General features: G+C 37.5%; 2 protein-coding genes across 18 annotated transcripts in view; one reads left to right on the plus strand and one right to left on the minus strand.

Annotated features, from left to right (window-relative positions):
* KLHL32 (kelch like family member 32) overlaps positions 1-11,544 on the plus strand; it is a 296,021-nt gene extending 284,477 nt beyond the window's left edge. For 13 of the 15 annotated variants that reach the window (XR_011974432.1, XM_072642889.1, XM_072642891.1 and 10 more), the window contains one exon: positions 7,119-11,544. Coding sequence is in view for 14 of the 15 variants with exons in the window: in XM_072642889.1 (XP_072498990.1) it covers positions 7,119-7,280 (162 nt within the window). In the remaining variant the exon portion in view is untranslated. The remainder of the gene's footprint in view (positions 1-7,118) is intronic. The other 2 variants (XM_072642901.1, XM_072642900.1) reach the window with 1 other exon arrangement.
* Positions 11,545-19,335: 7,791 nt separating this feature from the next.
* MMS22L (MMS22 like, DNA repair protein) overlaps positions 19,336-27,328 on the minus strand; it is a 165,026-nt gene continuing 157,033 nt past the window's right edge. For all 3 annotated transcript variants that reach the window (XM_072642887.1, XM_072642885.1, XM_072642886.1), the window contains 3 exons: positions 23,670-23,766; positions 21,770-21,937; positions 19,336-19,573 (listed from right to left, as the gene is read on the minus strand). In XM_072642887.1, the coding sequence (XP_072498988.1) occupies positions 19,492-19,573; positions 21,770-21,937; positions 23,670-23,766 (347 nt within the window). In that variant the 3' untranslated portion in view covers positions 19,336-19,491. The remainder of the gene's footprint in view (positions 19,574-21,769; positions 21,938-23,669; positions 23,767-27,328) is intronic.

The raw sequence follows: 27,328 nt of genomic DNA on the forward strand, positions 1-27,328 counted from the left end.
GTTAGAGAGAAAATATATATGTATATGTATGAGTATGTATGTATGTATTACATATGTGTAGGTATGTATACATGAGTATATGTGTATGTATATACATACTACATAGAGGGCACAGGGTGAGCTGAATATGAAAGGAGGATACCTAAAAAGAATAAAATTTACTGTTGAAAGGAATGTACTAGGAGTAAGAGAAAGGGAGAGACAGAATGTAGCAAATCACCTCACATAAAAGAGGGAAGAAAGAGCTTTTACAATGGAGAAGAAGGGGAGATGAAAGGAAATAATTGAGCCTTACTCTCATGGAACTTGGCTTAAGGAGGGAATAACACACTCAATTGGATATGGAAATCTATTTTACCCTGCAGGAAGGCAAGGGGGAAGGAGCATAGAAAGGGGATAGGAGAGGGAAGATAGTAGAAGGGACAGCAAATTGGGGAAAGGGAAAATCAGAAGCAAACATTATTGTGGGAGGACAGGTCAGGGGAGAGAATTAAATAAATTACGGGCAGAATAGGACAGAGGGAAATGTGGTTAGTCTTTTACAGCCTAACGATTATGATAGTGCTTTGCATTGTCACACATGTGTGACCTATATTGAATTGCTTGATTTCTTAGTGAGGGTGGGGAGGGAGGAAAGGAGAGAATATGGAACTCAAAGCATTAAGAATGAATGTTAAAAATTGTTTTAGCATGCAAGTGGAAATGAAGCTATACAGACAGTGGAGTATAGAAATCTATTTTGCCCTACAGGAAAATAGAGGGGGAAGGGGATGGAACAAGGGTGGGTAATAGAAGGGAGGACAGACTGGAGGAAGGGGTGGATGGGATACATGCTGCCCTTGGGTGGGGGGTGGGGAGGGATGTGGAAAAAATTTTCAATTCAAATTCTTGTGGAAGTGAATTTTGAGAACTGAAAAATAAATGATACATTAAATGCTAAAAAAATTTTTGGAGACGTGAAAGTAGGTATATTGCTTGTTACTTTGATGGATGTGATCTCATGTGAGTTCAGCCTAGACTGTGCGACTCTTGTCCATGCTGTTGTGTAAATCCTCCACAGGCAGCTCGCCCAACATGTTGGAGGTCTTCCATTGATCCCTTGACGCTGTGTGGATACCAGTGCTTGTGTCTCTCACTTATTATGTCACTGGCGCACTTCCTTTTCCCATGCATTTCCAATGACACGAGTTGGAAATTCTTGCTATCCTCTACATTTTTGGGGTAATAATGTTCATGCTGTTCTTCACAGATATCTTGAAAACTGACTAATCAATGCCCTCGACATTATTTTGTCTCCATTCTAGACCTCCTCTCTATAGTCTTGGTCTGATCAAGCTGTTCTGCCTATTTTTATTTTCTTTCGTGCCATTTCAGCTTCTGTAGCCCATGCTCTGAAGTGACCAGCCTAGCTCCCACTTTCTTTAAGAGAGATGGGGTAATTTTCTCACCTTTATACTTCCTTATGTAGCCCAAAAGGGACAGTGATATCAGAGACTAAAGGTAGTAGCTACACTCTGATAGATGAAGAAGGTTATTTGTTCAGACCTCTTTCCAGATCATTTATATTTTTCAGTTGTTTGTGGCCCTTGAAGTTTTATCCTTGTGTGGATCTGACTCATCTTACTTCACTTCACTATCTGTACACTCCTTGCCATTTTTCAGATCGATGGAGTCTGTAATCTTTTATCATAATCTTCAGTAAGACTTTACAAATGGGTTTATATTCTAAACAAGTGTTTCTCTTGGCTGACCTTGCTTGGCAACAAGTCAAGTGTTGGCTACTTAAGATAGTTTCTAGGCACTTTGGCTGTTTTTGTTGTGACAACTGCTTTACATGGGTTAAACTTTCATAGGAAGTAACAGTGCTAATGTGTATTCCTTTTATCCATTTCCAAGTTTTTGGTATCAGTAGCTTGTTTAACAGGTCAGATTAAAGCTGCTTTAATTATAAAACATGTCTTACTATTATTCTAATTTAACATTATGTTTGACACATAACTCATTCGTGTGTGTGTGTGTGTGTATGCCCAAAAGTCCCTGACTCTTCTTGAAGAAAATTATTAATGACATATAGGAGAGAATTTAGAGAATATCACTCTTCCTCTTTGTAACCTAAACTCTGTACTTTTCTTTTACTATTTTTGTAAAGCAAAGTTTTTTTTAACTTTAAACATTTTTATTTTTATAAAAGTAAAAAGAAAAAAAAATTCTCTCTACTAGAGAAGCATGTTGTTGACCCTTTCCAACTCTGGCTGCACCTTTCCTCATTCTCCTTGGCTGCCAGATCAAGGTGGGGACATTAGAATACTTGGTGGCTCCCCATTACTATTTCCAGGTTCTCCCCCTTCCTCAGTCACTCAGTAACCTTTCTTCCTTTCAGGTTCATGCTGTTCTTATCTCCCACCCCTTCTCTGTAGCTCAGTTCAAAAGAACCTGCATCATGCTCTCAGCTTTTGAGTCATCCTGGATTCCTCACCTTCCATATCCAAGCCCTTGCCAAGGCATGCCAATTTCACCTTTGCAACATCTCCCCAAGATGCCCCCTTTCCTCCTCTCTCTAGCGGTGGTCCTTATCACCTCACCCCTTGATATTGTGCAGCAGCTGCTGGTGGATCTGCTTGCCTCAAATTTTCCCCAATCCAGTCCATCCTTCATTCAGCCACTAAAGTGATTTTCCTAAAGTGCAAGTCTGATCCTTACTTGATAACCTCCAGTGGCTTACTATTGCCTGCATTTTTGGGATTCAGAACACCTTTATAACCTAGCCCCCTCCTACCTTCCCAGACTTCTTCTACCTTACTCCCCAACATGTACTCTAGTTTGTAGACACCAGCCTCAAGACACTCCCATTACTGGCATTTTCTCTGGCTGGCTTCCTCTCTAGAATGCTTTCCCTTCTAAATTTCAACTACTGTCTTTCCTTGCTTCCTTTAAGTCCTTTTACAGGAAGCTTTCCTAAGCCCTTTTAGTTCCAGTGTCTTCTCTCTTTGAATTACTTCCTGTTTGTATAGCACACTTTGTATGTCTGTTTGCATACTATCTCCTCCATTACGGTGTAAGCTCCTCAGGGGCAGGGGCTGTCTTGTGCCTGTGTTCAGCACAGTGACTGGCACATAGTCAACATTTAATCAGTGTTTACTGATTGATTCAATGACTTTCACGTAAACTTGGAGATTCTAAGGATACGGTCAAACCTTGAACAGTATTGAGTTTGGTAAGGTCCATAAGGCAGCTGAAAGATTTACAGTCAGATGACCACTTCTTTGACTCTGGGCCAGTCATGCAGCATCTTGGTTCTTAATTTCCTTACCTGCAGATGATGAGAGGGCTGGACTAGAGAGCCATTAAATTTCTAGCCCTATGATGCTTACTTCTTTCTTCCTCCCAGGATCCTCCCAAGCTTTCACCACAATCCCACAGACCAGCCAAATTATCCAGTACTAGAAAAGATGGACTTCGACTAGTCTGAGCTATGTGGTTTCTCCATTTATCCTTGACCTGGAACAGGCTGCATTCAGTGTTCTGTCTCAAGAGCAGAGTGAAAGAGTACGCACCTGACATAGTCAGCTCTTAAGATTGTGGCCTGGGCCTGTTTTTAACGAAGCCACAGGATAGATATTTGAAATAAAGGTTTCTAATCGATGTAGAAGGGCTATGGTTTATTTTTATGTGGCCATAGCAAACATTTGGCATGAAGCATTGATTCTAATCTACTTTGCCATGTATGAAGAATAATGTAGAGGGGAGCAGCTGCATACATGTGCAGGTGATTAGTTGGCATTTCCAGCTCCCCTCTTCTGTTCCTCATTTAGTATTATTTCCTTTTGGCTAAGCGATGCTCTGCCAAATCGGCAACACCTCGATGCAGATGCCTTTTTTTTTTTTTTTTTGCCAGCTAATAAGGGAGGGGTTTTATTTGGGGGGGGCTGGAAATGCCAATATTTCCTTTCCTATGCTCACAGATTAAATGCATTACATCCGCTTAACATATGTGGTCTCTGTTGGCCCAGAGAGTCAGACAAAGGGTCTCTGACTGATTACCTTCACTCAACTGGTATCTTCTCTTTTAACTGTGTCTTCTGACATATTTCTGCCTGAGTGGCCTTAAATCCTTCCTCTCCCTTAGAGATGCATTCTAGAGAGATAAATGATAACCACCAGCAAGGATACTGTGTAAATCAATCGAAGAGAGATTTCCCTACATTTGTACAGTCTAGCGCCAAGGCATTGATAGCAGTTTCTTCTCTAAAGGAAGAAAAAATGCCAGTCAAGGCATGCCAAATCCTGCTGTTTCCATACCTCCAACAGCTCATTTTGCTCCAGATGTGGCATGAGAAGAACTCATTTTTATATTTGCTTCCATGGAAACTGAGATATGCAAAAATTAATTCTTTTCTTACGGAGTAATAGGTGCGCTTCATTCTCTTCCAATTCAGCACTTACCTTTTGGCTCCAGAGCACTAGCAGAGGAGGAAGAGAAGGGCACAGTGCCCTGCACACAAGTGGTCACCAACACGTTTGTTTAACAGTGATGACAAGGAGTTAGGCAGGAGGACAGTGAGATTACAAATGTGAAAGATTGTTTTTGGGAAAGGTGAATTTTACCATTTGACAAAGCTGTATGATTTGTGGTATGTAGCATTTGCTAGACAGTGGTTCTCCATTAGATCGTGAGTTCCTGAAGCTCCAGGGCCATCTTCTATGTTTCCTTGTAATCCCCAGTTCTAAGCATGGTGCCTGGAATATAGTAAGTACTTTTAAATGTTTATTCACTGACCAACTAACTGATTTCATTCTGTCACCCAGAGTTCTCAGTAATTCTGCAAACTTAATATATTAAGAGAAGAGGGGTCAAACAAATGTGAATAACTACAAATCATATGTATATTAGAACTCATTTGGCTACAGAAAGTTAATGCATGTTTCAAAGTATTATTAAATCTATTATGAACACTTAGTTTCTTACCCTATTTGAAATTCAACTTTATTTCTTCTGGTAGAACTCTGCTCTTCAAGGAATAGCTTTCTTCCATTCATGAAATCAAATAAAGTCAGAAAATTCCAAGTTGAACCATCTTATAAGTAATACAAGGAGCCTCAGTATACCCTTTGCTGGTGGTCCTTTGACCAGTTGTTACCTGTGCAGTTTATTCCATAATGCATATATTTCCTAACACTTCAGCCCTACAAGGGGCTCAGCAAAAGACAAAGTGTATTAATAGTCCTTAGATTTTAAAGACAGTGCTCTTGATGTTGATCATATCTGTGTGTGCAGCTGGAAAAATTCCTAGCCTGTAGAGCCTGCAGCATTCGTGTAGCCTTGTCTTTTGGTTATCAGTTATGTCAATTAGTTTGAGTGGTTTGGCCCCAGAGATGATGTATTTTCTTTAAATGAAACTGGAAGCAGACACTGGTGGTTGGCCACTGAGACTGCGCACCAATCCCCGAGGCTGTATGCTTTAGGTTACACTGCCTAAGGACCTCTTAGCGTTTCTTCTCTTCACCTTGTTTACTATGCCGTCCTGGAAGCTCTTTAGGGGGAGCCAAGCTGGGGTATTCACCACTTTGTGACCTATAGTTTTGATTAGGCTGAAGAGCCTCATTATTGTTGACTTACTCTTGCCCTCAATGTAACATGGAGGTGCCATGACAAGTCATTTAGGAGTTGAATGTTTGCATTCTTTGATGTATTTCTAGTTTCTCAGTTGATGGAAGTAGCAGAAATTAACACATTTACATGACTTCTAGAGGGATTCCTGATGCATGTTTATATCAGAGAAGAGTTCTTAAAATGCCCCTAGTCCAGCCTCAATCATAGTAGGTTTCAATTAATGAACATTCCTGTCTGTAGCTTAAAGCTTGTTTTTGTCTCTCCTCCCTCCAGTAGTCTCGTTTGTATTTACTGATGAACTTTTCACAGGCTAAGATGAGTCAGTTTATGTCTGGACTACGATAAAGATATATTCTTTATTTTATTATGTGTTTGCTGAATGAAACTGCAAATCACTTTTTATGGGGGGACAGGTAGAAAGAGCAAAACCTTATCCATTCTCATTTATTGTGATGTTATCATGAATAAAAATACACTACATATGTAACTAGTTTTCATGCCCATGCATGATACTACCACCTTAGAGGCAGGCAACATGGTAAGTTTTTCTGCATACACGTTATATATTTTTGTGTGTATATACATACATACATACATATACATGTGTGTATGTATACACACATATATTCAATACAGTGATACATTTGGAGTCTAGAAAACCTGGGTTCAAATACTATTTTGGCACTTACTAGTTTTGTGACCATGGGCAAAATATTTACATCCTTTGAGCTGTAGGCAGTTCTTTAAGACACATTAAGTTGGAGAGACAGGTAATCTGTCATGCCTATGCTGACACGATTCATTGAAATACTGACCCATCACTTAAAGCAATGCCTTCATACATACTATCTGATTTGATCCTTATCCCACACCTGTGACATAATCAGGGCAAGTGACATGTCATCATTGTTGTATAATGGTTGGGGTGCTGGACTTTGAATTAAGAAATCTTGGGTTCAAATTCCACATCTGATGCTTACTAGTGACTATAAGCAAGTCACTCAACCTGCCTGCCCAAGCCTCAGTTTCCTGCTCTGTATAATGGAAATAATACCTATGGCACTTGCCATAAAGGTCTATGTGAACTTCATTCGAGTAAAGATCAAATGAGAAAAGGCTCATTAAGTGTCTTAAAAACATTGAAGCACTACATAAATGTCAGATCATCATCATCATCATGGAAGGAAAAGCACAGAGAGATCAGAGTGTTTCATACATTAATAAGGAAGGAGTGGAGTGAAGACACAGGTCTTTTGCATCTGTCCAATTTTCTTTCCACTAATCTCCTGCCTCTCAGTATGTGTTTGTGTATTTTACCATCAAAAGATGAGGTACAAATACAGTGTCTACAAGTACTGGTTGGTCAAAAATTTGGAGAATCAGAAATCACATTCTCACACCCAAGGAACTGGGTTCCTGTTGTGTTTAAACAAGATTCATTTACCATCTGTAAACTTTGGCAAGTAAGATTTATTCTCTGAGTATTTAAGTGCTTTTCTCTTGGCAGGTTTTGGATGTTAGCAGAGAAGGCAAAGAAGAGGTATTCTATGGACCTACACTTCCTTTTGCTTCCAATGGAATAGCGGCTTGCTTCCTTCCAGCTCCATATTTCACATGTCCTAACCTCCAGACCCTGCAAGTGCCTCATCACAGGATTGGCAATGTCTGAGCATCTCAAATGTGCTGTTTCACACAAGTCAAGAGCAGGAGTAAAGAAAAGAAGAAGCTCGACTATCCGACTGACTGTGGGCATTGAGAATGGGAGGAGTCAGTGCTCAGCGCTTCCTGGTCTTGTTTTACACATCTGTCTTAAATTCAGATATGTATTAGTAAAAAACAAACAAAAATTTTCTAAAATACATTATTGAAAAACTGTCATTTTTTTCCCCTTATTACGTCAGCATACTATATGGTACATGATTTTTTTTAAAAAAAAAATCATGGTATAGCTCAGTGACAACCTGTTACTTGCCTTTCTGTGGCTCTGTGTCCTTCTCAGCTAGTGTTGTCCAGGATTATACAATAGTATGTTAGCTGTGCAAATTTATTTCTTGCTAATGGCATCACTGATTCAACAAAATAATCTTCAGTATTAGACTTTTTCACTATTAAAAAAAACCGCAACAAAAAACTATTACCTATCCCATTCAGTAGAGGCTCTGTATTACAATATGATAAATTTTTAAATGTCATATTTTATTCAAGGTAATCCAAGAATAATAGAATGGAAGAAGACTGGGAGAAAGTCAGAAAACTGAATTCTTACCCTATTTTACTGTGACCTTGGGCAAAAAAGCATAACCTTCCTCTCTCAAAATTGAAACTTCTTTATTGTTTAGGCAGTGTAATTATCTCCTCTTTCCATGCCAAAGGGACATTTTGAAGATGAGACAAGCACTGTGAAGTGTTTTGACCTCTTAAGGAAAAAAAAAACATGTTCCTAAATTATAAGCTGTTACTACTATCTTCAGGATCATGTCACTGGGCACAGGGAGAAGAGATTCTTTTTATGTTTAAAAATGACCAGATCTAACTTGGGAAGTTTAGGGTATTAGGAAAATGTATACAAATCCCAGAATGAATAGTTATATAGTAATTAGGATGAAGAGTTTACTTATTCCATCTGTCTCCAACCTTGTACCGATCTTTGCCTCAAGTAATAATCATGATGCATTTCTCGTTCAAAACTCTGTTCAGCGAAAGATGACATTTAAAAGCTTAAAAACATTAGTTTGCACTAATTACATACCATAAAGTGCTCTGACATCAATCTGAACCCAGAGAAGGCAGTTCTAAGGATTTAAAAGTTTTCTTACTTTATTAAAGGTTATATCAATCTTGAATACTTAGGGGATTCTTCTCCACCCTTTCCATTCATATTTTATTATTAATACTCTTAATAATGAATTGGAAATCTCTTTTCAGACCAGGTTTGTATCCTCTTTATTTAAAAAATAAAACAAACACTGCCTTCCACCTCCACAAACCCTACTATTCAAATACTATATTTGATGTATAAATCCAAAAGGTGTAAGGAGAGTTTGTTTGATCTAACTATGAGCTAATTTGCCTTTGAGTTAAGATTTTACTATGACCCATTTGTCCCCTATATATTTTAATTGCCTGCTGATCCAAGACTCTTCATTTAATAGGACAATGACATTTTATTCATACCAGTATTTTCTGCACACTCAAGTGAAAGGAGTCATATATTTAATGAATCAAATCCTTAATAATAGCAATTACTAAGTGCTGTTTCCTAAAAGCCACCAAAGCAATGAAAGAATTTTAAAATAAAAAGTCAGCTCTTAGATATTAATCTTTTTAAAGACATCATATAGTAAGATATCCACTAATTAGAACCCGATTTTGTTGTTGTTGGGTAGGTAGGGAAGAGAGATGGCATATTTTAGAAAAAAGGGCAGATCGAGTCAAAAGCATAATTATTAAGGGCCTATTATGTCCAGACACTGATAACACCTCAGCATACAAAGATAGCAAAAAAAAAAAAAAAAAAGTCCCTTTTTTTCAAGGAGCTCAGCCTAATATGAGAACAAGTTTGAGAGTAATGATTAAAAAGATAAAAACTCCCAGAACATCTCCTTGAGCCCTGGACAAGCAGAGTGACTTACGTCACCCCCAGTTGTCACCAAAGAGATTCAGAGATACCTTACTAAAGGTAAAAGATCACTTCAGAGGAAATCTGAGCAAGATACAAAGCAAAACAAAAAATACAAGAGGTGAGAAACAAAAGGGAGTTTGGAGTTAGCCTTCATTAACCAACAGATCAACGTATCACCACATTAGCACCGTTCCCAAGAATTCTGAGACTTCCATTTACGGGCAACGCAGCACATGACTCCTTCCCTCCCATCTCAGGCCCAAGTCCCAACAGATTTACTGGAGGGAAAACAGGAACATCAATTTGCATTTACTGACACTGCTTTAAATGACAGGGATATAGGAGGTGGGGAGACAAGCTTGTGTAGGAAAAGGAAACCAACCTAGGATAATGGACAAATACAAAGAATGACAGACAAGAACCCTTACATATCACCAAAACAAAACCAAAAAAACTTAGCTAATCTATGTCAATTTAAGAATTTAAACTTGATTCATGATACTTAATGATAGTTTTTTTTTCTGCTATAAGCTTTAGTTCTGGCTCAACAAGATTACAAAGTGCATTAATACTCTTCCATTTACATCTAAAAATTCCTGAAATTTATAACTTTGCTTCATCCCAAATTACTAATAAAGATTAATTGGAAAACAGCCTTTGAAACAGCAAGTTTGGGCTATGTAACCAAATGATTGTTCTGGAACCAAATTCCTCTGAAATGGACCAGATAAATATTTTTCCATTGGAGGTCATTATTAATCTTAAATTTTTTCATCTCCATAGTTTCCATTTTTGCATTCAAAATAAAAGGAAACTATACAATTTTCAAAATCCTAGGGATTAAATTATGTAAATAGTAAGCCTATAACTTATGAATTATACATGAATTTCCTTCTCATTTCCAATTATTCTGTAGTTTTGCAGTTTTTTGCTGAACATCTGAATTGAAATGAAGCCAGCACAAGGTCAGCATCCGGCATCCTATTTGTGAGGTCAGGAGACAGAAAAGTATCTGTCTTTGTAATCAGTGCAGCGTGCACCTGGTTGAGAGACCTCAGGCACCTAGATACATTTTATTTTTGAATATTTTCTTCAAAGTTCAACCTCATGAATAAAAGTTCTTCCCTTTGTTTGGTCATTTGTTCATTCCTCCCTCCTCCCTGTGTTTCCCTCCTTCATTGTATTTATTTCTCGGCTACTGCAATAATTAGGCAACTATCAAGCTACTCTTGCCTTAAACTTCACTTAAACACCATGAAGGGTTGGTGACTGAAGTTACTGTAGGTGTGAAGGTCCAGTCCAGCTTTCACTTATCACTGGGTTCAAAATTTGTCACAGAAAGCCAAGCAGGAAACAGCTTAAATGTAGCGGGCGTGTGTAGGCTTTTCTCACCTATACACATTTGCAATATATACATTTAGGTTTAAAGTTAACCGTATCCAGGATCTTTTGCCAAAGCACAATTCATAAAGAGGATATTGGGAATAGCTGTAGTCTTAACAAACCTTCTCATTAAAAAGAAACCATTCCTACTTTTGATGTTTTAAAGTAGGATCTGATCTGTGTGTTACCAATTGAATTATTAGGTTATGGCTCCTCCACATTGATCATTCTCCCCAAAATGGTTCTGAACAGGGATATCCTTCTGGTGGGGGTAACTACTATTGTCACTTGCCTTGTGGACACTTGCTCTTTAAACATAAGTCTGTGGCTATAGATTTTGGGGAAAGCTTATTTCTAAGAAAACAGTGTTCTTCCCATTGCAATAAATAACGCAAAAGAAAAAGCAAGAAGTGGAATTAGTGGAATTTAGCCAACTGTGATCTGCTAGAAATGCTACATGTGAGCAGGAAAGAAAGGGCACATGCACAATTCTTCAGAAGCAAAGCAGTTTTTAACAGAATTTATTAAGCACCTACTGTGTACCAGGCACTATGACTACCTGGGGCAACACTGATCAGGTTAAAGAACACATCAGAACTGAGATATGGCATAGGAGGGAACCTTCTATTCTAATATAATTCATTCCTCTGTTCTTTTCTGCCCAAGTAGAAAAAGTTATACCCCAAAAGAAAAATGATGTATTCACATGTAAACAAGCGTTCAAGGTAGAATTTAGCTAACTAGTAGATTAAACATTGACCACCTTCTGTCTTGGTAAAGGATTTTTTTCAAGGAGGCACAGGCTGCCACAACTTTTATCAAATTATTTGTTTTTTTATGGAAGTTTCTTAATTAGACGCTAATTAACATGGAACCTGAACCATAACTAAATCTGGATGTCTAATAAAATTCTGCTATTCATTCATCACACTGATGGTGCTTGGCTCATGTTTTATACTCTCTGTTTATATATTATCATCAGAATTTATGTAACTGAAACTTTCTGCTGAGTATATCAGTACCAAAAGATGTATCTTAACTTTTATGTAAGACTAGATTCCGTAGTCCTCAAGTTCTTTGTAACTCATAATCGTGTTGAAGAGATAGCATTTCACTGAATAATATAAAGAGAATTTTATAGCTAATTCATTTCCTACCTGGTAAGAGTTGGGATATGAGATGGTATAGAAAGATTTTTGTATTCCTCATAATTGATTTCACATGTACAGCTTTTTCACAAACGCCTTCATATATAAGTTCATTCATTCTTAGTTTCCTATGTATCCTTATCTAATGTGAAGAAACAGAAAGGGAAACTCAAAAAGTGGCTTTTGCTAGAAAATTAAACGGGAGCCACATAAAGCACTGTACTTGGAGTCAAGAAAATCCAAGTTTAAATCCTCCCTCAGAGACTTACATCCTTTGGCCCTGGCCAAGTCACTTAATGTCTTTTGGCCATTCAGAGGGAATTAATCTCATATCCTCATCTGTAAAGTGAGAGGACTGGTTTAATGGTACCTTCTAACTCTAAATCTATGATTCTAAGATTCTTCCCCTACTTTTTCTTCAGGGGTCACATTTACTAGCTGATAGCCCTCTGTGGGGCTGCTAGGTGGCACATTGACCAGAGACCTAGGCTTGGAGTCAGGAAGTCAGGAAGCCTGGCCTCAAGATGGTTACTAGCTGCGTAACTCTGGACAGGCCACTTAATTCCTGTGTGCCTCAGTTTCCTCATCTGTAAAACAGGAATAATAATAGCATTTACATCCCAGGGCTGTTGTGAAGATCAAACGAGATAATTATAAAGCATTTAGCACAGTTACCTTAGCATAATAAAGACTATGTAAAAGTCAGTTTCCATTATTCTTATTATTTTGTGTTATTTTGACTTTTTCCAGTTATTTCACATGGGAATTTTTTCAAGGTAATTTTACATGTATTTGTTTTTCTTAATTTTCATATGGAGGATTGGTTTGTTGATTTCTAATGATGGGGGTTTTGTTCCAACCACCATAGCTCAGTTAAGGCAGCAAAGGCTGATGTGGAAGATTTGAAAAAGAAATTGCCTTGAGTTGACTTTAGTGGAAGGCCCTGGACCTCTGAATTTGGAAACGAAGAATTTAAAGCCATTTTTTGTTTTTAAATACCGTGCAGCTAAACTTATTCAAAATTAATTGAGTTATAATTAGTGATAAAAAGCTTCTGTTGAACCTTCCAAATGGAGTATAGCCCTGATCCAATTGCTCTGACATCAGGGACAGTGTCACAGAATATCTAAAAGTATCTTAGGGATCATCTATTCCAACATTTTTTAGAGAGGCATATAGTATGGTGGATAAAAAATTATACCAGAGCCAACAAGAACTGAGTTCAAATCCTTCCTCAGACACTTACTTACTGGTTGTGTCACCCTAGCCAAGCTTAGCCTTTGTGCCTCAGGTTCCTCATCTATAAAACAAAGGAGTTGGATTGGATGCCCTCCTCCAGTTCTAAAGTCATGATCCTATCTTACAGATGAATAAACAGAGCCAAGAAAATATACTAACTTGCCTGGAGGTGACAGCTAGCGACATAGCCAAACCACTTCTACCACACTTCTGAGGAGATAACGCTTACTTCATAACTATATTCTAAGACACATTAGACAGCTTCAGTCTTAAAAAATCTGGTCCGGTGTCTGAAACAACAAAGAAGGGCTACTAGTAAATTTATCACTCAGGTAACTATTTATGGTTGTTATAAAGGCCAAAAAAAAAAAAAAAAATCCATTTTTGCTATATGGCATTAACTGACAAAAAAAAATTTTAAGTAATTAAACAATAATTCTAATAAAATAAAGACAGAGGCAGCTAACCTCAGCTAGTAAAATGTGAATATCTTGCATTCAATCCCCTTATTTTAATTCCCCTTACGTTAATTTAATTAACAGGCATTCATTAAGGCCTGTTAAGAAATGATCATGTTTAGATTTTCATCCAAGTTTCTGTGGAAGGCCCTCTAAGGGTACAGAGGAAAACAAACAAGTACAATGGAAAAGAAGCCCCGAGTTTAAAGGCACAAAACTGCACTGGCCTCAGTTTCTTCATCTGTCAAATATGGGAGTTGAACTTGACAACATCTAAGGTGTCAAGATCTTATAGTTGTTCTTCAAGAGTGGATGTGACAAGTCTTGGGGGGAGCAACGTGAAACATTTTTGTGATATGTGAAGCCATATATAATTATGCACCAAAATGAGCACTAGAGACACTAAGTGACAAAAGAAATAGGAGGCGGGTTGGTGGAGGATGCAATTAGATCTTGAAGTACTCGGATGATTGGAAAGAAGACATTCTGGGCTATCATAATGAGACCCTTGTGGGGAGAATGAAGGTGGGAAGGGAGCAAAAAGGGTAGAGTCTGATGATAGACAGCCTTGAATACTAGGCTGAAAAAGTAGAATGTTTTCCTCTACATAATTTTTTGGGCAAGAGAACAGCATGAAGATTTACCAGGGAACAAAAAGTAGGATGGACAGGAGAAAAGTCTGGAAGGAGGCTCCTCCAATGAGGAAGCTATTGTAGCCAATAAATTCGATCACAATATGGAGGAGAAAAGTGACAGCAAGAACAGCTTTACAGGAAGGGATGAAAAGTCAGATATTTCAGAGGAAGAACTGACAGGACTTATGTGGTGGTTGGCCAACTGATCGTGGGCAAGGGAGGAGCCAGAGATATAAAGAAAGCTGAGACTGGTTTCAGTAGCATGGCTAGTTGAAATGTTGTTACAGAGTGTTTGGAAGGGAATGAGTGTTAAAGAAAGTGGAAGCAATGGTTCTTCATCTGAAATATTTAGGAGTGAAAGGAGAAAATTTTCTTCCAGGGATAGCTAGGTGATAGTCCCACTATACTCTGCCCTCATTAAATCTCATATGGAAAACTGCATTTCATTCTAAAGATCTGTAGTGTTCAGAGGGTAAATGATGTAAAGAGCCACAGGTCATAGCAGCGCTCTAATTGGTGGCTTGCAACTCTTCTCCCTTTAACCTGTTTCACTCAGCCACCTCAGCTTCAACTACCATCTTTATGCAGGTGATTTTCAAATCTATTTGTTCAGTTCTAAACTTTTCTCATGATCTCTAATCTCACATCTCCAAACACCTACTGGATATGTCAAACAATGTCACGTAGGCATCATAAACTCAACATGTTTAAGATTCAAATCATTATTTACCTCTCAAACCCTCTCCTCCCCTCTTCTGAACTACTTAATTACTGCCAAAAGTACCACCACCCTCCTTGTCATCCAGGTTTACAACCTAGGTATCCAATTATTTGCCAAGTCCTATCATTTCTACTTTTGTAACACCTCTTGTACAGGCCCTTTTCTTTCATTACCTCAGGTCAGATATAGATTCGACTTTTTTACCTCAGGTCTCTTCCCCCTCTAGTCTGTCCTTCACTTAGTTGTTACATTAATTTTCTAAATTAATTCCAAGTCTGATCATGTCACCACCCTCCCCAAGCCCTCATTTGATCAGTTTCAGTGATTCCCTATTGCTTCTAGGATCAAATATAGAATCCTCTGTTTGGTTTCTAACCTGTCCTCTCCCGACCTTTCTAGTCTTCTTAAACTTTACATATCTACCCACTTTATACTCTGCAATTCAGTGATTTTGGCCTCTCTGCTAATTCATGCACACAACATTTATCTCTAGATACTGTGCACTTTCACTGGTTGTCTCCTCCAAGCCTGCAACTCTCTCCCTCTTTGTCTCCTACCTTCCCTGGTTTCCTTCAAGTCTCAGCCGAAATACCAACTACTAAAAGAAGCCTGTTCCAGTCTTCCTTAACCTTAGTGCCTTCTTGATGACATTACCCCAACTTATCTCTCTTAGGGGCTGGCCCATGATAGGAACTTATTTGTTGACTGATTTACTGAGAATTGGTTTTAGTTACTGGGCATGTTTAGCCTGAAGGAGAAAAGAAATTTGGGGGGAATACAATAGCTGTCATCGAAGAGTTGAAGGGTTGTCATTTGAAAGGACTGGATTTGTTCTGTTTGGCACCAGAATCAGGAAATGGGTACAAGCTGCAAAGAAGCCAATTAGGCTAAATGATGGCTAGAAAATGTTCCTAACAATTAGAGCCATACAAAAGTTGAATGGGCTGTCTTGAGAGGTAGTGGGTTCCCACTCCCAGGAGAACTTCCAGGACAGGATGGATCAACTGCTTATTGGGTATATTAGTGAGAATTCCTTAGGTATACAGGTCAGACTAGATGGCTGTTTAGGTCTCTGCCAACTCTCAAATTCTATGATCCTGTAAAACAAAGCTGGGATACAATCAAAAAGAAGAAGAGTAGGGGTAGTCTGGTCACATTTGAAAAAATAGTGGAAGTGATTCAAAATAGTAGTAATTTTCCTGGCTACAGGCATTTACTACAATGTACATGCACACAGATCTATGATTTTAACATAAAGAGGTATTTTAACATTTCACCATGGTGTGGCTACAACTTTCTGTTCCCAGAACATAAGGTGGAGGCACAAGCTCTTGTAGATCTCATCAACAAAATAGAAAGTCTTTTTGAATGTGGGTCTAGTTAGATATTCAGTCTTGCCTGTCTGAAGACTGGCGTAACTATATGTGGAAGGCTTACTGCCAGAAAATTAGCTACCAGATCATACATTTAGCCTGCTACAGCTAAACTCAAGACCTATCTTCCAAGGCAGCGAGAGGTTTTAGTTTAAGTGGTGGAGGACAGGTTCAAGAACAGAAACTCAAAGATTTGACTATCAAAATAATGATATATTTCAAGAATACCTATATTCATATATTCACATACATATCCATGTAAAAGCAAAGAAACAGACTAAAATACACAAAATAAGTAGATTCAATAACTCTTAATATCTCTTAAATTCACAGTACTACTTTTTCCATAGCAAGATCCTCAAACCAAAGATACCTTTCCTATAAACCTTTTAAAGACAAACCTCCTCAAATGACCTGAAATCCTTGCAGGTGCTGAAACTGGCTGACAGTATAACCCAAGTTCAATATGTCACTTTTATAATGGAAAAAAAAAGTTGCACACTCTAACCTATAAAGGAGCACAAAGATGCTCTAATAGCATTAGCTGAAGTAACGACAGCAGCTTACAAGAGTACAGAGGCTTCTTTGGACTTAGTGAACCATAAAAGTGAGTGAGAGAGATACAGAAAGAGAGAGGGAGAGGGAGAGACAGAGAGGGAGAGAGAGGGAGAGAGGGAAAGAGGGAGAGAGGGAGGGAGGGAGAGAGAGGGAGAGGGAGAGAGAGAGAGAGAGAGAGAGAGAGAGAGAGAGAGAGAGTCAGTCCAGGGTACTCTTAGCTTCCTGCTCCACATAAATTTTATTATTAGGGTTTCTTCTTAAGCACAAAATATTTCAAACAATACCACCGCCAAAATATTACATTTTTTTTCCCCAAACAGGAAAATAAAAAGCCAAAATGATGATGTGTTGTCCTATAACGAATACATAATTTTTAGTCCAAGAATCTCCAATTATAATTTACAGATCTAAGTATTTCCCTTAGTAAAGTACTAGATTCATGATAAGATTGCAGATTCTGGGGATAAACAGAATAAGTTATTATGGAATTAACAAATAAGGCCTGTGACCAAACAAGTGAAAACAAATGGCATCATTCAATCCAGACCAACAGCTGATTAGATGGATATGTAGTATAGGAGATAGAATGCAGGATATGGAGGCAAGAAGACCTGAATTCAAATTCTCCCCCAGGCACTTACTCTCAGCCTTGATTTCTATATCAGTAAAATGTGAATAATAATCTTTCAGCAGGCCATTTAAATATCAAATGAGACAGCATAATGTACCATATAAATTAGCTAGCTGTTATTCTTGTTATTAATAAACAATGCATGCTACCCTATCTCCAGTGATGACTGAAAAAATATGACAGGCTTCATGTTATACCCCAGATGTAATAGGAATAAGACCATTCATGTGACCAAATTTTGTTAAACCAGCCTACCCCACAAAAAAGGGTTTACGCTGTCAGAGCAACACCTCTCAATAGCTCTCAGGGAAAAACATAAACCTACCTTCAGCCTAGTATCTGATTTATTATCATACTAATTCTCTTATGCCCAGTACAAAAGCAAGTAAGTTACATTCTGATTCTGTCTCATGAATACCCATGAATATAGATACTATTTCATTAATTAAGTACCTCTGAGCCCCTACCTTGGTATAGAAAAACTAGAAAAACCTATTTTCCCATAGTCTCTCCTGCCTCAAACCCAGGTCTCATTGATAAACATCAATTACTAGCCACATAATTTATTAACAGTAATCCATGATACAAAAATACAAATGAATACTTCAGCAAGCACTATAAAAAGGTCAAAACCAGAAACAACTCAACCAGTGCCCACAACTGTTGACTCTTTGGGTCCAATGACTCAGTTTTCTCAGGAGGGCAGTTTACATCTCCCAGGAATTCTTTTCAGGGTGTCTCCTCCATGGAATAAGATGTAAAATCAGTTCTCTCAAAATCTCTCTCATGGGCTCTTCCAAAAGCTGACAGTTATTTTCAGTTGCATCTCTCATAAGAAGTCTGAGTCAGTCTGTCTCCCCAGGAAAAAAAAATTTCTCTTAATCTTCTCGATTCTCACATCCTCCTTCAGTTACGACAGTTAACTGTCATCCCCTTCTCTGGCCCCTATCATGATTTTATTCCATTTGTAAATCAAAATAACAATAACCAAAGTGTCCACATGGGGTAAGTGGCTATACAGGCTAGGGTTACCTAAATAAAAGGACAAACGGGGCTAGGAGAGAGTCCAATAATGCTGTGAGAATACAGTAACACTAGTTGCTGAGGAAACATATACACTCCCTGAAGACCTGGATGAGTCTCTTTAGGTGTGAACCTGAATAAAAACCTCAGAGACAATTTTCTCAAATCCCTTCCTCTGTGCTAATCTTAAAAGTAGCTAGATTCTTTTCAAACATGCTAGAGGCAAATCTTGATTATTCAGGTCTGAGTATCCAGATTATGGATTAAGCCCTGGTCCTAGTTTCTCCCCCTCCTCCAAAGTTGCTGCCTCGTTTCTGGTCACACAGAACACTTAATCAATGTGTACTGATTGGTTGATTGCGACCAATAAAAAAGGACTGGCTATGGGATTCAGAAGATGGGGGCTGAAATGAAAGGCAAAAAGGTTGTATCTTAACCAATAAGGATTATCTATTCATTTAATTGTATATAGTTATCTTCTCTTTCTGGCTGAAAATTAGTTGTACTTGACAACCCTGAGAGGAGGAAAAAAAAGACCTCTAACACTGGAGCTAAAAGGCAGGGCAAGGTAGACTAGAATTTCTCAATACTTCACATACCTAAACACAAGTTACAAAAGAACTCCAAGAAAAATCACGCTCAAACTATGAATTATTTTTGTGGAAAATATCCTACAGAGAACCAAAAATGGTCACCTACCCCAGTGCCTGGCATGCAATAAGAGTTTAACAAACACTTGCTGCTTGACTGGCTTCCCTGTAGCAGTGTACCCATAATTTCATGAGAGGTGCAAAATAATCTCTATTAGAAAATGCTCTTTCATTTTCCTCACTTGAAAACTCTACAAAGCACTCACTGAAAGCTTGACTTAGTGAACCAATCCCACTTCCTCAGGGATGTGCTTTATGGAAATGTAGAGTTATAGGAAGAAAATCCTGGAAAACAGATTTTTATTTTTAATACATCACTAGAAGATTATCCAGTTCATAAAAGTAGGAATTTGGAAAGTGCAAATGGTATATTGTGGCTTTAAGGAACAACAATATGTTGAAGTCCCCAAAGACAAGTGCAAGTCACATAAAAAACACACTAAGTGGTCTCATTTTCCAGTTTCAGCCTCTCCTCTTGACCTGGTTGTCCTAGGAAGGATAAAAGTCGACTATAGGCTTCCCTGTTAAAAACAAAAATGAACAAAATATATTATATACCTTCCATTCCACTTACAGTATGTATAAATTGAGACCCTGTGAAAAAGGAAGTGTAAGCAATAGGCATAGGAAAAGCAATGACTCCTTTCAAATCCATGTTTACTGTTTGGTTATAATTAAGGCCACTGAAACTATCAAAGGCATCTTGGTTTGGCTTAGAGCAGGTCCTTAATGAAATCCAAGTTACAAAGTGGCCTGTAAAATTTCATTAATCTACTTAAATAATATGGCATTGAAGAGTCAGGGGATTTAAATAGGTAATGACATTCATAATTTAATTCTTATTAAGTGGATAATAAAGGTATAAAAATCAAATGGCAAATTTGTGATATAACAAGCATAAATAGTAAAAGGAAGATAAACTAGAGGATTTTATAATGGTTTTTCTAATACTCCACATTCTTCTCTATTGTCTTAGATAAGAAAACTTCCTTAGTTTAGAAAGGTTTTTAAAAGATCGTTCTAGGAATAAGATTTATTTCAAATGCTCCAGTGAATAAACAGTTATTGCTGCCATATTATAGGGCAATTCCCCCTGAAAGAAGCTTTTAAATAAGCAGTATTTTCTTTCACTTCTCACTTTTCTTCACTTAAAAAAAATATAAACAATTAAAGACTAAGTAACTACTTAAAGATTTTTCATTTGGCTTATAAAATTCCTTCATAAAGTTTGACTTACAAATGTATGTAAAATCAGAATCACAGAATCATGACATGGCACTTAGAAGTCACCTAGTCCAACCTCCTAACTTAACAGATTTAAAAAACAAGGAAACAGGTCTAATGACTTCAGTTAAATGACTTGCCCAAAGGCACAGAGAGGCAAGTGGCAGAGGTAAGTAACAGGAATTTCATAGCAAGCCACCAGTATCTGTCAAGAAGACCCAAAAATGGGGTCATGAGTAGGCCACGAATGAAATGATGCAACAAAAAGTTAAGCGTCAGACACTGTCCTAAGCCTTGGGGACAAAAGAAAGGCAAAAACAAAGTCTCTGACCTCCAGGAACTCACACTTAATAAAGAAGATAAATATGCAAATAGTGCGTGTTCGTCCTTCCTTGCCGAAGGAGACCGCCATCAGAGAAATGGTGACATGACTTGCACTTGACTTTGTTTTGAGTGAGGGGGGGCTGTGCAGGTCAATTAAATAGTACTGTTGGTATTTAACATTGTTAAGAACAAATTTAATGACACTTCAATAGGCTAATCATTTTAAGTTGAAAATTGTTACGTATGTGCTTATATGTGTGTCCCCACAGTTGCTATGACTATAAATAAGGTGGTGTTTTTTTTTAAATAAGCATTTGGATGAATATATATGAGCCCCAGGTATAGAATCGGAGGGCTTGGGTTCTAATTTCAGCTCTTTAACTTGATACTTGTATGACCATGGGCAAATCACTTAACCTCCCTGGGCCTTAGTTTGCTCATCTATAAAATTGTACGTGTGTTTTTGTGTGTGAAGAGGTTCGGAACATAAGACCTTTAAGGTCTCTTTCAACTCTAATGTGAAGGCAAAGACAAGCTTTTCAAAGTAGCCAATGTAGGTGACCAGTCACACATGGCTAACGTTCTTTCAATAAATACTCAAAATATCGACAGCCTACCTTCAGGGTCAGCCCAGCAGATAAGTGAAAAAGTAAATCTTACTGCTTTATAATCATATTATGTTGCCTCCTCCACCCCACCTTCTCCATGCGATAATTTAGTCAGTGACCATCTAGACTTTGCGTCAAATGACTTGGTTATTTACAAAACTCAAATCTACCCTCAGAGGACACAGTTTTGCCATTCATGTGGCTAGATACAGTACGAGAATGTAACACTACAGACTCTAAAGGTAATTCCAAAACAGGACTTCCAAAATGTTTCAAGTAATAGCAGCAGCATATAATGAGTGTGTAGTTTCCAAATATACTCACTTTGAAACAGATGACACTCATTTGGAAGTGTGATTTTTGGTAGTTAGTTCAAAAAAAACAAACCTTACTGCTTTATGCCTGTTTAAATTGATAAAACTTTCATAACTCAAAAGATTCTGCTCAATACAATTTATAAGCACTACTGCACAAATTTATACTCTAGAAACTTGTCTCCTCCAAAATGGATGTCTTTTATTATCATTGTCCCAAAAACCAAAATAAAATTATGAAACATACCTTTGTGCAGTATTTCTGCCAAGTCCTTGTTTAAGCTCAGAGTCCTTCAGGCACTGGGTGAGTGTGGGAATCAAACTGGTAACGATCTGTTGGTCTAATTCTGCCACAATTTCTAAGATGTTATAGACTTGTTGCTCATATATCATGCTATAGTCTTGGACAAACTGTCTGAAAATAAAACAGAATAGTGAGGATTATCTCTGGTGTTATTCCTCAGTCCAGTTTCTGCTTGTCAATGCACTATAATCTGAACACATTAGGAAGATCACTTCTAGATGGGGATTCTAATAATTTTTACTAGAAATAGACTTCTTAAGAGAAGTACAGATTGTTTTTATCCTCAATGAAGTGTAATTATATATATATGGGAGCAGCAAAAGGAAAAAAAAATACCTTATTCTGGTATAGTTAAGAATTAGAGGTGGAAAAATTTTCCACTGATCCTTAAAAATTTCCATTGTTTCCTGTTCCCTCTCTCCCAAGTGAAGGGTAGGTGGGTGGGAATCAGCTTTGAAATTTTTCTCCTGGGCCTTCATGTCTTCATGCTTATGATTAAAGACTATGTCAAAAATATAATTATACACACACACACATGTGTGTGTGTGTGTGTGTGTGTGTGTGTATATATACATATATGAATAAATAAAAATTCTATCTCCATCTCCAATTTTCACTCTTCTCAAAATAAACTGTTCAACATGGTACCATGTACACAATACACACGTGTTTATTTTTTTTAACTCCCCCCTTCTCCTGCTTCACATTTTCCAGAAATTCTACATTTTTAGTTTGCTTCAGTTCTCAGAGTAATCAAGTTAAATCCAGAGCAGACTACTGGGCAAGAGAAATGAGAAATTGAAGGCTATATGATAAGAAAGCAGTGAAGCAGTAGTACCATACTCTTGAATTCATTTTAATTCATTACAAAGATAAAAGCTCAGGGGGTAGAGTAGGGAAAAATAAGTATTGGACTTGGGATAAAGAAATCAGTGTTTGAATGCTAACTCTGACAGTTAATAGCTATGGCATGGTGGACAAAGTACTACTTGCCTTTACCTCAGTTTCATCATCTGTAAAAGGGAGATAATATTTGCACTGCTTAGATTTCAGGGTTGTTGAGAAGACAGAATTTTGTAAACTGAAAAGTACCATATAAACATAAGGAGTGGTAAAACTGAACCCCAGATAATTATAATCACCAATCTTAGTCCTAGAAATCAGGTGAAAAAAATGCATCTCCCTCCTTTAGTAGGAAAGGTAGGAGACCATGGGAGTGAAATGTTGCACATACTGTTAGATACCGCTGATAGGGTTGGTTGTTTTTCTTCACTGTCCTTGTTATAAGAGAAGGCTCAGTAGGTGGAGAAGGAGGGGGAGAGGTATATATTTGGAAATGACAGCAATGCAAAAACAAAAAGCATCAGACTTTTTAAAAAACATGAATTATCTTAACCTGTGTCCAATATATTGAGGAAGAAAGAGAAATGGAGTTTTCTGTTTGCTCCCATTCAAGTATGTACAATAAAGAGAGTTGCAGAGACTCCTCTGTTTTTGATCCTGAGGGTCCTATTTACAGAGCTCCTAAAGTCTGTGCACCTGTTATCATGAATGCAACACTTCCCCCTCCCCTCCCCCCGACCCTGCCCCATTCCCTCTTAACCCATGTCAGCATCTCTTCTCTACAAAATCCACAGGTAATCTAAAGTCAGTTCAGGCACCTTTTCCCACACGACTTTAAAACAAAAATACAGGGTAATAAAATTGCCAAGAAGACAACAATTGAAATACTATAAACAAATAGTAACACATTATGTTTGGGATAATTAGTTACTTAAAAAACATGTTGGCTGTCAAGTGGCTTGCGATAGTTTCCTTGCCAGTTGGCATATTTTCCAGTTACCTAAACACAGAAGTCAGCTGGGTGGCAGGCCCTCCTCCTGACCCTGCTTGGCAGGCTTTTACAATGGAGTCCAGGTTCTCAGTGGCTAGCCTTTTAACTAGGAGGAAAAATTACAGCATTACACAGTGTGTCTGAACTGACCATCTGGATACTAGTTTTTATGAAGACTTTATTCTCTTTATTTAGAGAAATAAATAGGATCTTTTCTTAAAGGATATACTTCTTTCTTTTTATTTTCTTGAGCTGAGGACCAAGTTAGCCGAAGCTGATAGTTTTACTATTTCATGTCTCTGTGCATAATCCAACTCTCTCCCTGCCCCCTCACCACTTTTCCTATGCAGGTAATAAATGACATAAAAGGAGCATTCTTTGCTACTAGTCCACCCCAAATTGTCAATGGCCTCAGGCAAGTGGGCACAAAGCTATCTGCAAGGTGGCTCAGCTTCTCTTCCCCCACAAGGATTCATTTATGGAACTGCTCTCTCCCCAACCCATCTTCCCTCGGAACATATGGCAGTGAAATCATAAAGCAACATTTGTATTCAAATATACTAAAGATTGACTGAAAATAGGTTGCTTTGGAACAGCCTGTGAATCTAATAGTGCATTTTGAAGTTTATTCTGTTAAAAGTGCCAGCCCAAAGACTTCAGGTTAAAAATTCTAGTTTCTGAAGAACTGTATAAAAGCTAAGAACACAGGAAATACAGCTATAACTATAATGCAGATGTTCTATTAAAAACCCTATACCATACACAACCTCTAGTGACAGTGTGAAAAGGCTCCCATAAATCTGAAATGTAAACTTGATAACCCAGCACACTTTTTGGGGTGCTGGTTCACTGATATTCTTTATGACAAATAATGAAAAAAGCCAAGGGCATCAAAAGGAATATTTTAATTAAAGGGGAGAATAAATTATTTCTTTAGCCCGATAATTTTAGGGTGGAGGAAGGTAAGAGGGCAGTGGCAACTGAGGTATGCTGTACTCCTTGTTCCTTAATTCAAACTAATATAAAAAATTGGGATGAAATTTCAAAGGGTTCAATTCAATAACCATTTCTTAAGCATTTATGTGCAAGGTACTGTGGTAGATGCAGGAGACACAGACCAAAAATCAACCCTCCCCCCCAACAAAAAACGAGTCTTTATCCTTAAGAATTTGTTCTAATGGAGAAAATGAAAGACGTAACTTTTAAAATATTAAAGACAGATTTCACACAGAAGACAGAGAAGAGGACTATAGTGTGAGTTTGAGCTGGCTGCAAAATATAACCAATGAAGAATGAAAAACTCCTTCAGAGAAAAAGAGGAAGGGATATTATCAAGGAATTATATTAGAGAAAGAAAAGATAAGCTGTTTATGTGGTGAGAGAAATGGAAGACAGATAGATGACTAAAATGCTTTATGGGTACCCTTACAATGTCAGAAGAAAGTAAGTGGACTCTCTCTGTGGCACACATATAAGAGGACATGGATTACTGTAGTAAAGAATGGGCAGGGATTGATGGATTTGCAATCTGAATCACTGGAGGGAAGTCCCAAATCAATGAGATCACAAGAGTCATTTGAGCTCATAAACTGAGTAAATACAAAACAGTTTTAATAGGGATAGAATTTATTTCAAAAGGCTTTCCTACAGTTACTGTCTTTTTAAGAGTTAGGGAAAAATAACTTATTTTCCTCCAGAGTTTCTTCCTTCCTTTCTTTTTTTAAATTTTCAGTTTTGAATTCTCTCACTCCCCCCCCCCCAATTTATTAAGAAAGCAAGGTGAAAAAAATTATGAGCATGTAATCATGTAAAATAAATTCCAAAAAACAATATTCCATTATTCATGCTCCCCATCTCTCCTCCCACCCCAAAGAGAAGAAAATATCTTTCATTTTGCACCCTGAGTCCATCAACTCTCTTTCTGAAGGTGGACAGCATGTTTCTTGAGTCTTGTGAAACTGTGGTTAGTCACTGTACTGACCAGTTACTAAGCAATTCAAAGTTATATCATAATATAAAATATTTTTCTGGTTCTGCTCATTTCACTTAGCATCAGTTCATACAATTCTTCCTATGTTTTTCTGAAACCATCTCTTCATCATTTCTTACAATACAATAGTATTCCATCACATCCATATTCCATAACTTGTTCAGCCATTCCCCAAAATGACAGGTATTCCCTCAATTTCCAGTTTTTGGTCACCACAAAAAGAGCTGCTATAAATATTTTTGTATACATACGTCCTCTTCTTTTTCCTTGGATTTCCTTGAACCTAGCAAGGAACCTGGATCAAAAAGTATACAGAGTTTTATAGCCCTTTGGGCATAGTTTCAAATTGCTTTCCAGAATGGTTAGATTGGTTTATAGTTCCACCAACAAACAGTGCAGGAGTGTAAAGCCCTTCCAGCATTCATCATTTTCTGTTTTTGTCACCTTACCCAATCAGATGGGTATGAAGTGGTACCTCAGAGTTGTTTCAATTTGCATTTCTATTAATAGTACTGACTTTAAGCATTTTTTTTATATGGTTATTAACAGCTTGGATTTCTTGAGAGTAAAGGTTTAATTGTCATTCTATGGGAGTTCTGTCATGGCAATTTTTAAGAAACTGAGAGAACAGTCGAAGAAGATAGTTTGGGAGAAATTATGGAGGAGGCAGAGAGAAAGGGAGTGGGGAAAAACTTTCTTATGACAATGTTCTCAACTTATTTTATGAAGAATTTTATGAATAGTTTGGAAAGATATGAAGAGTAACAACTTGAGAAGAACTTAAGAATCTTTTCTTGTCATGCATGTAAAGAAGCTGGAGGAGAGAGAAAAGATGAAGGGACCCTCTTTACTGATGGAAGTGTTTTAACTTGTAGTTTATAAAGAGGATGATGAAGAAAATTTGTGATAAGAAACTCAGCTTTGCTCCTTGAATGGATTGAATGGAACTATGTTTCCAAAAGTATGGAGAAGTAATATGATGATGACTAGAGGTTACCGTGTGATCTTCCTGATAGCTAAAATATTGTAAATGTTTATATTTTTGAGTTATTATTGATTATATTATTAATAAATTGCATAGCTAGTAACTTTTATACTAAGCTATTCCCAGGATATTAGAGGTTTTGATATAGTGATATTAGCAGCTCTTTATGAGGAAAAAAGATTAAATAACTGATAATAAATTAAGCTAACAGACTAAGGAAGCTATTTCAACTTTGTTAACAAAATCCAAATTGACTCCCAGGGAGTTACCCTAAAACTGAGGATTAGAACGAATATGGCAATGGGTCAAGTAGAAGGCTGATAGGTGACTTACAAGTGAATGTAGTCAACTGCAGACCCACGATAACTGTTAGAAGGAATATAAAGAGATAAGTAAATACAAATTATTTTCAAGAAGGAGAAAACACTAATAACTGGGGAAATTAGGAAAACCATGGCATAGGAGATGGGTGATGGAATGATATCTACAGGAACACTGAAAGATGTTGAACATCATCATTGGTTTGGTCAACAGAAGATGAACTATTTATAAGTGTGCATTTTATGAAAATAATCTACTACTAAGGCATTGAGATACCACCAGCAGGCTGGTCACTAAATGATGAATGCTTCATCCATAGCAATTTGTGAAACAAAGAAAAAGTCCTATTTCAAATTCCTTTTGTTTGTTCAG

This window comes from Notamacropus eugenii, chromosome 2 (assembly GCF_028372415.1).
Source record: "Notamacropus eugenii isolate mMacEug1 chromosome 2, mMacEug1.pri_v2, whole genome shotgun sequence".
Classification (NCBI taxonomy): Eukaryota; Metazoa; Chordata; class Mammalia; order Diprotodontia; family Macropodidae; genus Notamacropus; species Notamacropus eugenii.